At 42.1% G+C, this 18,078-nt stretch overlaps 1 protein-coding gene across 1 annotated transcript; it reads left to right on the top strand.

Moving 5' to 3' along the window:
- The first annotated feature begins 16,041 nt into the window (after positions 1-16,041).
- On the top strand, positions 16,042-17,747 carry LOC127515653 (THAP domain-containing protein 2-like). Its single transcript, XM_051899534.1, has 3 exons — positions 16,042-16,761; positions 17,257-17,466; positions 17,544-17,747. The coding sequence occupies exons 1-3, from the start codon at positions 16,582-16,584 to the stop codon at positions 17,667-17,669; spliced, it is 516 nt and encodes a 171-aa protein (XP_051755494.1). The 5' UTR covers positions 16,042-16,581; the 3' UTR covers positions 17,670-17,747.
- Positions 17,748-18,078: the final 331 nt, after the last annotated feature.

Genomic DNA, 18,078 nt, shown 5'->3' with positions numbered 1-18,078 from the left:
TTAAAACACATTGAGAGTTTATGTTTATGAATAGAAACATGATGAGACAGTCAGTGATATTCTGCAGCACTTTCACAAGGTTTTAGTTCAATTCTACAAGCTTTCCACAACAATTAAAATGTTAAAATTGAATTACAAGTGGTTAAATTGATCAGCTACAAAACTAAAAATTACTACTACGGGTTTTATTTACAAATATTTATATGGAGAAGACAACTGGCAAAAGTATGAGAAATATTATTGTTATATGGATAATCAGACAGATACTGCTGTGATTGTTATGTCATTTCTTAATTGCTTGCTCAGTTGGTAAATAATTTCAAAGAGACTTTATTAAATAATAAAATAATTAAATAAGTGTTATTTTTTTCATATTATTAGGAACAATTCTCACTCTTTTTTTCCCACAAAATGATGCATTTCATTGACAAAATATTTTAATGTGGAAAAAACATGCACTGTGAATCAGGATTCCATTTAACACAGTGGTGATATGGAACTATACTTCAGAAGATGCAACATCTGGATCAACACGCACATTCGCAAATTTCTATATATCCTAATTATTGTTAATATGTAATTCATTTTTCCAGGAGCTCTTTGCTTCTACCTTCAATTAAATTGCAAACAGTGATTGTATATTAATCGCCTAAATTATTACATTATTAGCTAACTGCATTCTCCAAATTGTAATGTTGACATGCATTCTCTGTAAAGCTGCTTTGAAACGATATGTATCGTGAAAAGCGCTATACAAATAAATGTGAATTGAATTGAATTGAACTATATGGAACTAATTTATGAAATGAGCAAACCTGATATTCACAATGAAATGTTTTAATTCTATTCTACAAGCTTTCCATAACAATTAAAATGTTTACATTTTTAATAATTGTTTTTTTTAGTGGCTAAAATAATAGACCATGTAGTAATTTGCATATCTGTAATATCAAAGATGAAAGTAAATAATGAGTAGTTTCAATTTGAATAAGAAATAGCAACTGATTCTGTGTTGAAATTTTATTCACAAATGAGAAGTCATGACATATATGACATATAATTAGCAAAAACACTTGTATATAAACACACATTAACACACTTCACACAGGTCTTGGGATCCCAGACAAATGAAAGTTTGGTCTGATCATGCAATCCCAGTGATACCAGCCTTTGCTACTGACACATTCAATCTAAAATATATAATAAAATGACATTACTACAAACCTGTATTATTAAAATTCAAAACAAAGTGAAAAAATAAAGTGTCTGCTTTGTCTGGTGTACAGGGATATTTATTGGCAAAAGTCATCTTTGGGAACGAATCAAGGTTATATTAGATATAGACATTATATTAGGTATCACATGATAATTCATCATGGCCTATTTGGATAATCATTCAACTATATTTAAAGTACATTAATATGTTTTCATGCATGTGTGCAATTTTGGAAACATAACATATATAACACTAGAAATTCAAGTCTACCTAGATTAGAAATGCTTCTGCTAAAAAATGAACTCTAGAGAGAAGCATTTAGCTAAATATATGCATATTACATATTGGGAAAGTTTACTGCTGCCTTCACCACAGGAGTTCACAAATATTATTATGCTACCATACATTTCGGCAAACTTTTAAAACTATATGCTTTAAAGACTTAAGGTACAACAGAAACAACAAAAATAGGCTACTTAAAACGCTATTGGCTCGTTTAGCAAATCCTAACGACACCTCTGGCGAATCATTGCAATAGGGGTAAAATCTTTGCGTGGCAGGGGCAGCTGCCACTGAGACCTGTCACTCGACCCGTCGCCGCTAGTGGCAGTTGCCACTCGACCTGTCACTGCTATATGCGCCTGCCACTCGACCTGTCACCGCTGCCACTCAACCTGTCACATATATACGTGCCTGTCACTCGACCTGTCACAGATATATGCGCCTATCAGTCGACCTGCCACGGCTATACCCGCCTGCCCCACGACCTGTCACAGATATATGCGCCTGTCAGTCGACCTGCCACGGCTATACCCGCCTGCCCCGCGACCTGCCATGGATAAACGCGCCTGTCAGTCGACCTGTCACGGCTATAGGCTACCCGCCTGCCTTGCGACCTGTCACGAATACCCAGGTAAAAAAAAAAATACACTTCTATAATGTACTTAAAGTGCTCTATTTTCGTGCACTAATTTCGTACTAAAAATTCTTCTTTAGTACTTCTTAAGATAATCTTAAGAGCATCTAAGTGTACTCAACTGTGCTATTTTGAGACACCATGAAATATGAACTAAAATGTGCTTTAAATATACTATCTCTGTATTTAAAAAAAATATTTAGTTACCACTTGTAGTATGGGTTCAAATGTACTGTAAGCGGTATCTAAATATATTTTTTTAAAACACAGAGATAGTATATTAAAAGCACAATTTAGTTCATATTTCATGGTGTCTCAAAATAGCACACTTGAGTGCACTTAGATGTTCTTATTATTATCTTAAGAAGTACTAAAGAAGATTTTTTTTTAGTATATTAAGTTAGAAATTAGTGCATGAAAATAGAGCACTTTAAGTACATTATACAGTATCTCACATTTTTGTAAATATTTTATTATATCTTTTCATGTGACAACACTGAAGAAATGACACTTTGCCACAATGTAAAGTAGTGAGTGTACAGCTTGTATAACAGTGTAAATTTGCTGTCCCCTCAAAATAACTCAACACACATAGCCATTAATGTCTGACCACAAAAGTGAGTACACCCCTAAGTGAATATGTTCAAATTGGGCCCAAAGTGTCAATATTTTGTGTGGCCACCTTTATTTTCCTGCACTGCCTTAACCCTCTTGGGCATGGAGTTCACCAGAGCTTCACAGGTTGCCACTGGAGTCCTCTTCCACTCCTCCATGACAACATCACGGAGCTGGTGGATGTCAGAGACCTTGACCTCCACCTTCAATTTGAGGATGCCACACAGATGCTCAATAGGGTTTAGGTCTGGAGACATTGTTTAGCAAGGTAGTGGTTGCCTTGGAGGTGTGTTTGGGGTCATTATCATGTTGGAATACTGCCCTACGGCCCAGTCTCTGAAGGGAGGGGATCATGCTCTGCTTCAGTATGTCACAGTACATGTTGGCATTCATGGTTCCCTCAATGAACTGTAACTCCCCAGTGCCGGCAGCACTCACGCAGCCCCAGACCATGACACTCCCACCACCATGCTTGACTGTAGGCAAGACACACTTGTCTTTGTACTCCTCACCTGGTTGCCACCACACACGCTTGACACCATCTGAACCAAATAAGTTTATCTTGGTCTCATCAGACCATAGGACATGGTTCCAGTAATCCATGTCCTTAGTCTGCTTGTCTTCAGCAAACTGTCTGTGGGCTTTCTTATGCATCATCTTTAGAAGAGGCTTCCTTCTGGGACGACAGCCATGCAGACCAATTTGATGCAGTGTGCGGCGTATGGTCTGAGCACCCTTTCAATCTCTGCAGCAATGCTGGCAGCACTCATACGTCTATTTCCCAAACACAACCTCTGGATATGACGCTGTCACATGACACCAGGGAGAGAAAATGGCTAATTGGGCCCAATTTGGACATCTTTACTTAGGGGTGTACTCACTTTTGTGGACAGCGGTTTAGACATTAATGGCTGTGTGTTGAGTTGTTTTGAGGGGACAGCAAATTTACACTGTTATACAAGCTGTACACTCACTACTTTACATTGTAGCAAAGTATCATTTCTTCAGTGTTGTCACATGAAAAGGTATAATAAAATATTTACAAAAATGTGAGGGGTGTACTCACTTCTGTGAGATACTGTAGAAATGTACTTTTTTTTTTCACCTGGGTATACCCACCTGTCACTCGACCCGGGTTCCGTCAAAGCTTCTGTCACAGTCACCAATAAATGTGTTTGGCTTGCCTTCAGTTTTGAATATGTATGCTAGTAGTAGGCTATTGCCAATAGGCCTTACTGTTATGTTTGGACATTTTTTTTATTGTAGCAAATTCCTTAAGTATGTATACACAATAGCAGATCGAATTAGTAGCCTAGTAGTCACTAGTCCGAATGGACACAGGAATCAGGCGTTTATTTTGTGACAAAGAAAGTTTATTTTCAGCAGTCTTTCAAAAAAGACAATTTTTGATAATTATTTTGATTATTATAGCCTGCATTGTCAATGTAAGCTATAATAATCATGGGGGGTGCGGTTGTTTGGTGTGGGGTGTAAGAATAGGATTTTCAAAATTGCAGTAAAACACATTCTGTCCAGTTGATTCGCTGATTGTCCCAACTGTCCAAACATTACAAATAGCAATGTGTCCAAACTTTTGACCAGTACTGTAAATATTTATACATATTTATAGCAATATATTTATCAAATGTATGTGAATAACACTTATTTCTAATCTTAGAAATGCATGTAAATTGCAGTAGGGGACTTTTTGGAAGTTTTATCACAACAAATTGTTGGTGAAATACTGAAAAATTAATACATTCTTTTTATATACATGTATTGGATTTTTGTGTCATTTCTTTTTTTTTTTTTTTAGGTTAGCCTACTGTTGTATAACTTGGTTGCAAAGCTACATCAGTGTGTATTTGAGATTACTGTACCTGGCCTCATTAACGCAAAATAGGTAACAGTGTCATAATTTACATTGACATGTATTGTCAAATCTTGCCTAAACATTGTTAGACTTTAATAACCTTTAAAATAAGAATTTGTTTTCCTAGTCATCTTTTATTACTTAATAGTTACTTAAGAAAATATAACTGTAACGGGTCACGTGACAGGTATACGGTGGTAGGCTATACGAGTAAGAGGCCCAAGGCAGATACTGTGACGGTTCGAGTGACAGGCGCGTATATGTGACAGGTCACGGGGCAGGCGGGTATAGCCTATGAAAGGCGTGTTTATCCGTGGCAGGTCGAGTGACAGGCACGTATATCTGTGACAGATCAAGTGACAGGCGCGTATATATGTGACATGTCTCGGGGCAGGCGGGTATAGCCGTGGCAGGTTGACTGACAGGAGCGTTTATCCGTGGCAGGTCACGGGGCAGGCGGGTATAGCCGTGGCAGCTCGAGTGACAGGCGCGTTTATCTGTGACAGATCGAGTGACAGGCGCGTATATCTATGACAGATCGAGTGACAGGCGCGTTTATCCGTGACAGGTCGACTGACAGGCGCGTTTATCCGTGGCAGATCGCGGGGCAGGCGGGTATAGCCGTGGCAGGTCGACTGACAGCGCGTTTATCCGTGACAGGTCGACTGACAGGCGTGTATATATGTGACAGGTCGGGTGACAGGTCGAGTGACAGGCACGTATATATGTGACAGGTCGAGTGGCAGCGGTGACAGGTCGAGTGACAGGCGCATATAGCGGTGACAGGTCGAGTGGCAGCTGCCACTAGCGGCGACGGGTCGAGTGACAGGTCTCAGTGGCAGCTGCCCCTACCACGCAAAGATTTTACTCCCTCTCAATCATTGGCTGTGTTCATATCAAACATAGCTAATACATGACACGACATAACACAATACAGCCTACATATAAAATATTGTGCATCAATAACAGTTAGAATAAGAGCTTGACTTCGTTTAATGCTGAAACACAGACTAATTACCTTTAATGTAAGCCGAAGAGCATGCACTAACATTTTCAGAGTCGCTTAAGACAAAACAGGAAACTCGTGAATATTCATGTAAGCTCCGCCCAGTGTCACCGAAAATCTCAGACACCAAATATTTCAGAAAAGTTGTCGTATTGCTCTCCAAACGCTCTTGCATTACTTTGATGCCATACGCCAATTGGTCTGCGCAGCGCCAATGCATCTCGAACAAGCCTACTGGCTGCGTTTGGAACCGCATACTTCCCTACTATATAGGCAAAAAGCAGTAGGCGAACGAATAAGTAGCTGTGTCCCAATTCAGGGGCTACGCACTTCGGAGTGCATGAAAGGGGTGGGGCTTTGGAGTGGAGGGTTGCCAGGTCTGTGCAACAAAATCATCCCAAAAGTAGCGTAATCACAGCACAAGTGTAAAAGGATCCCAATCCCAGACGTGGCAACAATGAGCCGAGCATCGTTACATGCGGCTTTGTGACAGACAGCTGACAGTTGACGTTTGTGTGTGCATTTTAAAGTTTTATGACTTTCTATTGGGTTTTGACATGCTTCACTGCCGGCGACGACGGGACACTGGACCAAAATATGTATGGTAAAACTATGTAATGTTAGTTTTATATCGTTAGCAACTATTAGTTAACCTAACGTTAAATGAAACGTTAACTGTGAAAATATATACATTCATATTTATACATTTACTCTGTATTTAAGCTGTATTTAAGTCTAAACTTAAAGTACAGTACTTAAGGATTTTATTCAAAATCTGACTGTTTCTATAGAAACCGGAGCTTCTAACGGCCGCTGCAGTGACGCGATGACTTTACCAATCGGCGATTGGCTCTTATTTAGAAGGCGGGACTTATTCCGCCATATTGCGCGTTGCATTTTCTCCCATTCATAATAATACGAGTGACGCGTCTTGTGTTGTTCTGTAGTCTTTGTTACATTTATGTGAATTCACGCAGAACTCCTGTCGTCACCGACGCGCAATGAATTGTGGGATAGGGTAGACCGCGAAGTGTCTTGAGATGGACGCAGAGGGTGCATTTGAAGTCGCTCTCGAATTACGTCAGCCCTCATCGCGCCGCGGTGAATCGCACTTCGAAGGCCGCTTTTTTTTCCAGTTTTCTCAAGAACAGAATACAGTGCATAAAATAAGTACGTTAAAATGTGTCGATATAAATATTATTTAAATGTCACTTTGTCAATGAAACAGCCTAATTTCTGTACAGCTTATTTTTGTGATCTAAGTTAAAAATGAAATGCATAAGTTGTATACATTATATTTGTAACGTAATTTATTTGTAAATGAGCCGGAGTAATTTCTGTTATTATTATTATTTTTTTTTTTTAACGTATGTTCTTTTATTATTATTATTATTATTATTATTATTATTATTTTCAATACTTTGCATTTTAAAATACACTTCTAAATGTCTGTTCAGTGATCACTATGTAACTAACAGAAGACAAAATTTTTAAATTGTGGTGCTTCTTTAAGTGATAAAAAGCAGTTGCAATTGTTGTGCAAAATACACATAGCCTACTCATCTTTGCATCAATAAATGTGCAACACTTTGTATTTTACTACCAAATTAATATATAATTAATTTAACTTACAGTAGAATGTTTTCCTTTACATCTCGCGACTTCAGGGCATGTGAGTTCCCGAACATAATGCATGATGTCAAACCGCCAAACTGCTGAAATCACGTGACTTTGGCACTCCGAACCGCTGATTCGACACGCTGATTCATTACGCTCCGAAGCTTCCTGAAGCAGTGTTTTGAAATTGGCCATCACTATATAAGTCGTTATTTTGTTTTTGTTTTTTGGCACACCAAAAATATTCTCATCGCTTTATAACATTAATATTGAACCACTGTACTCACATGAACTGATTTAACATGATAAAAACATGATAAAAAACATGAACTGGTTTTTAGTACCTTTATGGATCTTGAGAGAGGAAATGTCATTGCTCCCTATGCAAGTCTCACTGAGCCATCGGATTTCAACAAAAATATCTTAATATCTTGTGGAACGGCATGAGGGTGAGTAATAAATGACAGAATTTTCATTTTTGGGTGAACTAACCCTTTAAGACATGGGACAGTCTTGCTTCCTGTCACGTGCACGCGCTCTCAAGTGGCCAAGACCGCAAGTGTGGGTATTTGGACAGGGCTATTTGGTGTGTATACTTATTAGGGTGCTTCTCAATTCTTATTTGTGCATCCTTGTTTCCTTTCCTCGCTTCCTTTCCTCTTGCTTAGCTCCACCCCTGTCAGGATGTGAGGGAAGGACACAAGGAAAAGATGCGAGGACGGAGGAATTGAATCAAGTGAAATAATATCCTCGCTCCCTTTAGCGTCACTTCAAAGCGTCATCAGCTGAACTCGAGGGATCTACTCATATGTTGTTAAAGTTTGGTTATTTAAAATAATAATAATAATAATAATTAAAAAAAAAAAAATTAATAAAGCAAGATGCCCCGTTGAAATATGTGAGATGTAAAGTTTATTTAAACTGCATACATTAAAGCATACATTTAAATTATTGTGACAGATATGAACATAGGGGACATTCTACCAGAAACGTACATTTTCACTTATAAAAAATTTGGGGGAAAAAAATATCTTATTCTTAAATCTGAACATTAAGTCATATAGAGGACATGTTAAACTATGAGAAACACATATCATGCCATCTCAGCATGTTTTTATGATTGAATAAAATACATTTTTATACGCATTTCACCCCAAAAATGTCAGGCCCCGTCACAGACAAATTTGTATATGTTAGAATGGTTTCCTAAAGAATTTCTTTGATAAAAAAAATAGCATTTTCTTATTGGTCACATGCCCCTGATTGTATCTAACATGGTTTTGTAATTCCTATAAGAAATATAAGCAACTTTTCAGCCAACTGTAGTGCACAAAATCACAGAATACCTGCCAGGCATATATTTTTAAAAGAACTACCTTTACATAGGAGATTTTTACAAAAACATACTAGTGGATATATACCCCCACAGTCATCTACACAGTTAAAGAGATTAATTCATCAGTATTTCCTCAAATACTACATTTTTATATCATAATTTCCTCTGTGACAGGACTGACCATGGCGTGACAGGACTGATGGTGCTGTGACAGGACTGACTTTCTGGATTTGGTTGACAACGGATATTGTCCAAACATCTTTTTAATTAAACTAATTTCATTTTATTTCAATATAAAACATTTCATTTAACAATTCATTTAAAAATTCATTAAAATTCCATTTAACAACAACATGGCCAGATACAATAACAGTAAACAACTAGAATGGCACAAACACAGACAGGAGTGAAAACAAAGTTGTAATGGTACTACTAAGGCCTCTTGTAGCTCTTTCACTATGTCCTGGAGCTTCTCTTTCTTAGAATGCTTTTGCCCCTCTCTCTTTTACCTGCAACATACATCACACATACTGTCACACAACCATTTAACAGTCATTTAAAGGTTATACTCTATTCAGTTACTGTGTAGTTCTATGCAAATATAACTTCATAATGTATAAAGTACATTTTACTATGATACAGCAAATGTAATCAATAGATATTTAACTGAATAGCACAATGTAAAGTAACTGTGGTACCACATCATATTACGGCTCAGTAATAACAGGGTAATACTATGGTAATATCTACATTATTACTTAGGAAATTACATGGAAATAACGGAAATTGCATGTCATTTCCTAGGTAATAATGTAGAAATTACCATGGTATCACCCTGTTATTACCATGCTGTAATATGAAGGTAAATATCATTAATATACAAAGTGCAACCTCAAAAGCAGTGCTACATAGGCCTAGGTAAAAGAGGGACAAAATTAAAAAAAATTGGTCGATGAGCATAAAAACTCTATTTCTATTTCTCTCTGTCTATTTATTCAAATAATGTGTTACTATGGCATTCGTTAAATACATATTATATACAATAAAGGTAATAAAAAAGAACAACGGCATTCATTTGTAAGGCCGTGTCACAGGACTGTCAGGCCCTGTCGCAGGAATGTGACGGGACTGATGTGACAGGGCCTGACGGTCGGCCATTTTAAACTACCATTACTCAGGCTGCTAGCATGCTAGCATAAAAACTGTTAAAGGGTTAGTTCACCCAAAAATGAAAATTCTGTCATTTATTACTCACCCTCATGCTGTTCCACACCCGTAAGACCTTCGTTAATCTTCGGAACGCAAATTGAGATATTTTTGTTGAAATCCGATGGCTCCGTAAGGCCTGCATAGGGAGCAATGACATTTCCTCTCTCAAGATCCTTAAAGGTACTAAAAACATATTTAAATCAGTTCATGTGAGTACAGTGGTTCAATATTAATATTATAAAGCTTCGAGAATATTTTTGGTGCGCCTTATAAAATAACGACTTATATAGTGATGGCCGATCTCAAAACACTGCTTCAGGAAGCTTCGGAACATAATGAATCAGCATGTCGAATCAGCGGCTCGGAGCAGGAAAGTCACGTGATTTCAGCAGTTTGGCGGTTTGACAAGCGATCCGAATCATGATTTGACACGCTGATTCATTATGCTCCGAAGCTTCCTGAAGCAGTGTTTTGAAATCGGCCATCACTAAATAAGTCGTTATTTTGTTTTTTTGGCGCACCAAAAATATTCTTGTCGCTTTATAATATTATGTCAGGGAATGAACACAGACAGAGGATCCAAGTGCAAGAATAACAATATTTATTGACAGGAAAATGCTGTACAATAACTTCACTCCAAGGGTCAGTCGAGGCAGAGGCTGTGGCGTGCAGAGTGGCGAGGCACTGGGTGGCGCAGGGCTACAGCGGGTATCGGAGAACAAGGATAATCCAACCCAGAAAACAGGGCACACGACGAAAGTCCAGAATCCAAAAATCAGGAAGAAACACACAGAGAACACGACACCGGGAACAGCCTGCAACGAACTGACAAAGACCACATAAAGACACGCACAATATATAACAACCACTAACAAGACACGGCTGGCAACAGATCGCAATCAGACCATAATGGGTGACGCCCACACAATCATTCACTCACACCCAACACACACACACACACACACACAACAACACACGAGGGAGAGTAAGTGAATCCATGAACCGTGACAGTACCCCCTCTCCTATGAGCGCCTCCTGGCGCTCCCAGGAGAGCCTACCTGTTGATAGTAATCATCAATAAGAGAGTGATCCAGGATGTCCCTGGCAGGAACCCAACTCCTCTCCTCCGGACCGTAACCCTCCCAGTCCACCAAGTACTGGAATCCGCGTCCCCTTCGCCTAGCGTCCAAAATACGACAAACCGAATAAACGGGTTCCCCATCTACGAGACGTGGCGGGGGGGGAACCGGAACCGGCGGATTAATGTTAGCATGAAAAACAGGTTTAATTTTAGATACGTGTAATACGGGGTGAATTCTACGGTACGCTGGGGGGAATTTGAGGCGGACTGTCACCGGACTAAGAATCTTGGTGACAGTAAACGGGCCAATGAATTTAGGTGCCAACTTATTACATACGGAGCGGAGCGGAATGTTCCTGGAAGAAAGCCACACTTTTTGTCCGACGACGTATACGGGAGGCTTCAGCCGGTGGCGATCGGCCTGGGCCTTGGTGCGCGCTCCCACCTGAATAAGAGTCTCTCGGGCTCTTCTCCACGTGTGACGACACCTCTGGACGAAGGCGTGAGCGGAGGGGACCGCGACTTCGGATTCCAGACTAGGAAAGATAGGTGGCTGGTAACCTAGACTACACTGGAAAGGCGACAGGCCCGTAGCCGACACTGGTAACGAGTTGTGCGCGTACTCCACCCAAGGAAGCTGCTGACTCCAGGATGAAGGATTCTGAGCTACCCGACATCGCAACGTTCTCCCCAAATCCTGGTTGGCTCTCTCAGCTTGCCCGTTACTCTGGGGATGGAACCCAGATGACAAACTAACAGTCGCTCCCAGTAATCTGCAAAACTCCTTCCAGAATCTGGAGGTAAACTGGGATCCCCTGTCAGAAACCACGTCTACCGGGAGGCCATGAATACGAAAGACGTGATTAATGACAGTAACCGCTGTCTCCTTGGCAGAGGGTAATTTGGGCAAGGGGATGAAATGTGCCGCCTTCGAGAACCGGTCCACTACGGTCAAAATCACCGTATTGCCCTGTGAAGGAGGGAGGCCTGTTACGAAATCTAGCGCTATGCGGGACCAGGGTCTTGAAGGGACAGACAGCGGTTGAAGAAGCCCATCTGGGGAACGATTAGAAATCTTACCACGAGCGCAGACAGAGCAAGCCAAAACAAAATTGCGAACATCGCGAGCCATGCAGGGCCACCAGAATCGTTGCTTAACCAAAAACATGGTACGACTAACCCCTGGATGACAAGCCAGATTGGAATCATGGCCCCATCGGATAACGTCTGAACGTAACCTCTCTGGTACAAATAATCGACTCGGTGGGCACCCGGGCGGAGGCGTTACCCCTTCTAAGGCCGTGTGGACCTTCGACTCGACCTCCCATGTGAGTGAAGAGACAATGAGTCTCTCAGGTAAAATACACTCGGGAGTGGACGGGCGCTCAGAACGATCAAAAATACGAGATAAAGCATCGGGCTTGATGTTCTTAGACCCGGGACGATATGATAGAGAAAAATCGAAACGACCGAAAAACAGAGCCCACCGAGCCTGCCTAGAGTTTAGTCTTTTAGCGGATCTGATGTATTCTAAATTCTTATGATCGGTCCAGACGATGAAAGGTACCCCCGACCCCTCCAACCAGTGACGCCATTCTTCCAAAGCTAATTTGACCGCCAGCAGCTCCCTGTTACCAATGTCGTAATTCCGTTCGGCGGCGGATAAGCGATGAGAAAAAAACACGCAAGGATGCATCTTATCGTCCGTGGCGGCGCGCTGGGATAGAACTGCCCCTACCCCCACCTCTGAAGCATCAACCTCCACCACAAACTGACGTGAAGGATCAGGGGCGACAAGAATGGGAGCCGAAACAAAGCGGCTCTTCAGATTGGAAAATGCAGCCTCCGCTGCATTAGACCACCTGAACGCCGTTGCGGTGGAGGTTAAGGCGGTCAGAGGAGCGGCTAGTTGGCTGAAGTTGCGAATAAAACGCCGGTAAAAATTGGCGAATCCCAAAAACCTCTGCAGGGCCTTACGGGAATCTGGGATTGGCCAATCCACCACAGCCTTAACCTTGTCAGGATCCATGCGCACCCCCTCAGACGACACGATATACCCTAAAAATGGAACTGACTGTGCATGAAAAACGCACTTCACCGCCTTGACAAAAAGCCCATTCTCTAGCAGCCTCTGGAGCACTCGTCTGACGTGTTGCACATGTTCCTGGAGAGAAGAAGAAAATATCAATATGTCGTCCAGGTAGACATAAATGAACTGATCGATCATGTCTCTCAACACGTCATTAACGAGTGCTTGAAACACGGCGGGCGAGTTGGAAAGGCCGAAAGGCATAACCAAGTATTCAAAGTGCCCTCTAGGGGTGTTAAATGCCGTCTTCCACTCATCCCCCTCCCTAATGCGAACCAAATGATAAGCGTTGCGCAGGTCCAATTTCGTGAAAAGAGACGCGCCCTGCAGCCGTTCAAAGGCAGAAGACATCAACGGCAAAGGATAAGTATTCTTTACCGTGATGTTGTTCAGTCCTCTGTAATCAATGCACGGCCGCAGCGACCCGTCCTTCTTACCCACGAAAAAAAAACCTGCCCCCGCGGGAGACGAGGAAGGGCGGATGATCCCAGCTGCCAGAGAATCAAAAATGTATTTCTCCATGACCTCCCTTTCAGGATTAGAAAGTGAATATAACTTGCCTTTAGGCGGAGAAGACCCTGGTACTAAGTCTATGGCACAGTCGTAGGGACGATGCGGAGGAAGAGAAGCAGCCCGGGACTTACTGAACACTTCCTTCAGGTCAAGGTACTCCTCTGGCACGTTTGACAGATTCACCGACGACTCCTGTAACACAGAACGAGACACAGAAGAACAGGCAGACAACAAACAAGACGCATGACACTGGTTGCTCCATTCTGCCACGGACCCCTGACCCCACTCGATCCTGGGCTTGTGTTTGAGCAACCACGGATGACCCAAGACGACCGGATGAGTAGTAGATCTAGAAATAAAAAATGGCAACTGTTCAGTGTGATTACCGGAAGTGATGACGGTTAAGGGCTCCGTGGCGTGTGTGATGGTGGGTAGCTTCTGTCCGTTAAGGGCGATGACAGTTATGGCATGTTCCAAAGGGTGAATGGGTATGTGCAAACGCGTGACCAGATCATAGTCCATGATGCTGCCCTCCGCCCCCGAGTCGACCAGAGCCTGGCAGGTGTGATGCCCCGATACCCACTGTAGTCTCACCGGGAGGAGTGTCGCAGATGAGGATTTATCCAAGGAAAGACCACCCGACAATAACCTCGGTACTACTGTCGGGCTCTGCCTTTTACGGGACACTCCCTAAGAAAATGCCCCGCCCCTCCACAGTACAAACACAGTCCCATCTCTCTCCGGTGTAATCTCTCCTCCCGGGAGAGCCGAGCTCTACCCACCTGCATGGGTTCAGGATCGAACGGGGGACCGACCGTGTTAACTCCGCTGGCACCGCTCTCCTCCATTTCCTCGAAGCGCGCTACGGGCCTCTTACGCGCCGCGCGTTCTTGTAAGCGAGCGTCCACCCGCAGCGCGAGCTCAATGAGACCGTCGAGACTGGTGGGTAGATCCAGCTGGTAAATCTCCTGCTGAACACGGTCGGCCAACCCATGCAGGAACATATCCCACTGCGCCTCCTCGTTCCACTTGCATTCCGCTGCCAGGGTGCGGAATTTGATGGCGTAATCAGACACTGGTTGGATTCCCTGCCGCAGATCCGCGAGTTTGCGCGCGGCCTCCCGTCCCGCCACCGAACGGTCGAAGACCCGTCTCATCTCCTGCGACAGGGTGTGGAACGAGGAGCAGCACTGATGTTTGTTCTCCCACACCGCTGTTCCCCACAACGCTGCGCGTCCCGTCAGAAGCGTCATGACCAACGCGACTTTAGATTCCTCAGAAGAAAACGTGTTAGGTTGCAAAGAGAAATAAATAGAGCACTTCGTTAGAAAGGCTCTACAAACATCTGGTTCTCCAGCATACCTCTCTGGTGCAGGAATACGCGGCTCTTGTTGACTGCTGACGTTGGCGGATGGGTGGGGAACAGACGGTGGAGCTGGCGCAGTGGGAGATGAAAGATGTTGAACCTGGGTAGATAACTCAGCCACCTGCGCCACCAACGCCTGAACGGCACGAGCTGTGGCCACCACTTGCTCGTCCTGATGATCCATCCGTTGAGCACTCCTGCTCAAATACTCCTGAAGATCCGACGACCTTGCTGGATCCATAAGTGGTCAGTTCGTTCTGTCAGGGAATGAACACAGACAGAGGATCCAAGTGCAAGAATAACAATATTTATTGACAGGAAAATGCTGTACAATAACTTCACTCCAAGGGTCAGTCGAGGCAGAGGCTGTGGCGTGCAGAGTGGCGAGGCACTGGGTGGCGCAGGGCTACAGCGGGTATCAGAGAACAAGGATAATCCAACCCAGAAAACAGGGCACACGACGAAAGTCCAGAATCCAAAAATCAGGAAGAAACACACAGAGAACACGACACCGGGAACAGCCTGCAACGAACTGACAAAGACCACATAAAGACACGCACAATATATAACAACCACTAACAAGACACGGCTGGCAACAGATCGCAATCAGACCATAATGGGTGACGCCCACACAATCATTCACTCACACCCAACACACACACACACAACAACACACGAGGGAGTGTAAGTGAATCCATGAACCGTGACATATTAATATTGAACCACTGTACTCACATGAACTGATTTAAATATGTTTTTAGTACATTAATGGATCTTGAGAGAGGAAATGTCATTGCTGGCTATGGAGGCCTCACTGAGCCATCAGATTTAAACAAAAATATCTTAATTTGTGTTCCGAAGATTAACGAAGGTCTTACGGGTGTGGAACGGCATGAGGGTGAGTAATAAATGACATTATTTTCATTTTTGGGTGAACTAACCCTTTAAAATGCAAGCGAGGAATTTCAGTAACCTTTTTAGCCATGTTTTGGATTTAAAACATTTTCATTATTTTCTGGGATGTTTTACCGTGACAGGGCCTGACCCTTTAGCTTGTCCTTCTCAAAAAAAACATACAAAAACAAGCTTAAAATCATAAAATTCAATGATAGAACTCACCCTTGATCAGTGTCAGCTTCACCTCAGTCAAATGATGTCACTTCCTCTGAGTCATACCCTTAAAGGCCTATTGCAAACATTTTATGTAGAGTTTTATGTGAACGTGACAGGACTGACCGAAAACATGGGGACAGTTGTAAAATAGTATTTATTTGTAGAATTTATGTATAATTTCATGTTTTTAATCAATTGATGTGAATGATAACAGCTTAAACTTGTTATTGATGGAGTTTTTTTTTTTTTATAAATAACAGTGTTTAGTGTAACAAAACTATGAAAGCTGTAGCTCCAATTTGGCTAAGGACAAGGACAAAAACAGGATTTGTAATTTTCAAAAGTGTTTTTAATAAAGAAAACAATATCTGAGAACCTAATGAATGACATATTCATTTACAGAACAACTCACAGAAATCAACCATCAGTCAGTTTTAGACATTTTTTGGATGAAATACTTTTTAGTCACTGTAACAACACAAGGACAGATAATGTACGGTTCTGGTAGAATGTCCCATAGACATTATAATAAACACTAGATGCCCTATTGGCCGCTGGACCATACGTCAACGGCGCCGCCATATAGTGCGGGGCAACGTTCCCGTAACGCTCATAACTGGAACGGAGAAAAATGCCTGCTTCGTGTGCTGCTTGGGGCTGTACAAATCACTGCACAATTGAAAACAGGTCTCTGGGAATTACCTTTCACAGTGTAACATGTAGTGTTGTAGTAGAGACGAGGCATACACGGAGATCCACAATATTGGGTATTTTAATCAAACGAAGGAGAATAACAACCAATACACATATAAACTAACATTTAGAACAGACAAGGGAGTGCAGGGAGTGAGTCTATTATAAAGGATGTGTAGATGATGAAGTCCAGGTGCAGGTGATGAGTGCTGAAGGGGAGATGACGAGGAAGTGAGCGCAGGTGTGGAAACAGGAGGATCATGGGAATTGGAGTCCGGGAACAGAGGGAACTGTGACACACAGGTAAGACTGAACATTTGTTTCTGGTTGTATTTGGTCATTATATAATTATATTGATAGTAGTTGGCCACCGGAGTCAGTCAGACTAAAATAGCTAGCGATGTTGCTAGTTAGCTGTGAAAGTTTAGACATGAGTTTACATGACTTCTAATATAGGTTTAGCTGATATTATATCTTATTTTATAAACTAAATTTCCTGAAGTTTAAAATATGCATCTTTATTTTCTTAAAAACGACTTTTATGACAAGTACTCGTTTCGGCTAGGTGACTGACATTTTGTGAATCTTACTGTAAATTTAGTTAGTTGGCTAGCTTCTCACATATTTAAGGTTTCCCAAAGACAAAGAGTTGAGGAGACAGTGGGAAGTAGTTATAAGAAGGGAAGGTTCTTCCTCAAGCAAGTTCTCTGTGCTTTGCAGTGGGCACTTCAAACCGGAGGACTTTGACAGGTCAGGTCAGACTGTCAGGATTAGGGATGGAGCTGCACCATCGGCCTTCTGTTTCCCGACTCATCTACAAAGAGTATGTTTATCATCACTAGATTATTTAATAGTTTACAATTAAATGGTGATTTGTTTATATTTTTATTTTATTTTTAGCCCGTTGCAACCAGGGATACACAAGCCTCAATGAAAGCTAAGGAGAGCCTGTCAGTGCACTGTTCTCACCATTTCCAAGAGACTGATCCTCCTCTGCCTAATGCTGTGAGTATTTGTTCTAGTTAAACCCAGAACTGCTGGGAGCATTACGGCCCTGGCAGGGTTCCCACTCGTCCTGGAAAACCTTGATGACAAACTTTCCAAGTCCTGGAAAACACATGGAAAATTAGAGAAAATGAAAAATGTCCTGGAAAATCTTGTTGCTGTCCTTGAAAATTATTTTTTAAAAAGTGTTTATTATAATGTCTATGGATATGAAGGGGGAGGAGAATTTCTGCGTGCATCAGGTTTCTCGACGAGAAAGACTTCCGTAAAGGATACACCTGTGTATCCTCGCTCATAACTCCTCGGGAAGCCTCCTCACTCCTCGTTCCTCACCTCCTTGCGGTGCAGTTAGAGAATTGAGATGTGCTTCAAGATGGCTAAGCTCGATCGGTTTCCGGGTCATAGGATGGAGGACAGAGGAGCGAGGAAA

The sequence above is a fragment of the Ctenopharyngodon idella genome, chromosome 7, assembly GCF_019924925.1.
Source record: "Ctenopharyngodon idella isolate HZGC_01 chromosome 7, HZGC01, whole genome shotgun sequence".
Lineage (NCBI taxonomy): Eukaryota > Metazoa > Chordata > Actinopteri > Cypriniformes > Xenocyprididae > Ctenopharyngodon > Ctenopharyngodon idella.
This window is presented reverse-complemented; position numbering and strand designations above follow the sequence as displayed.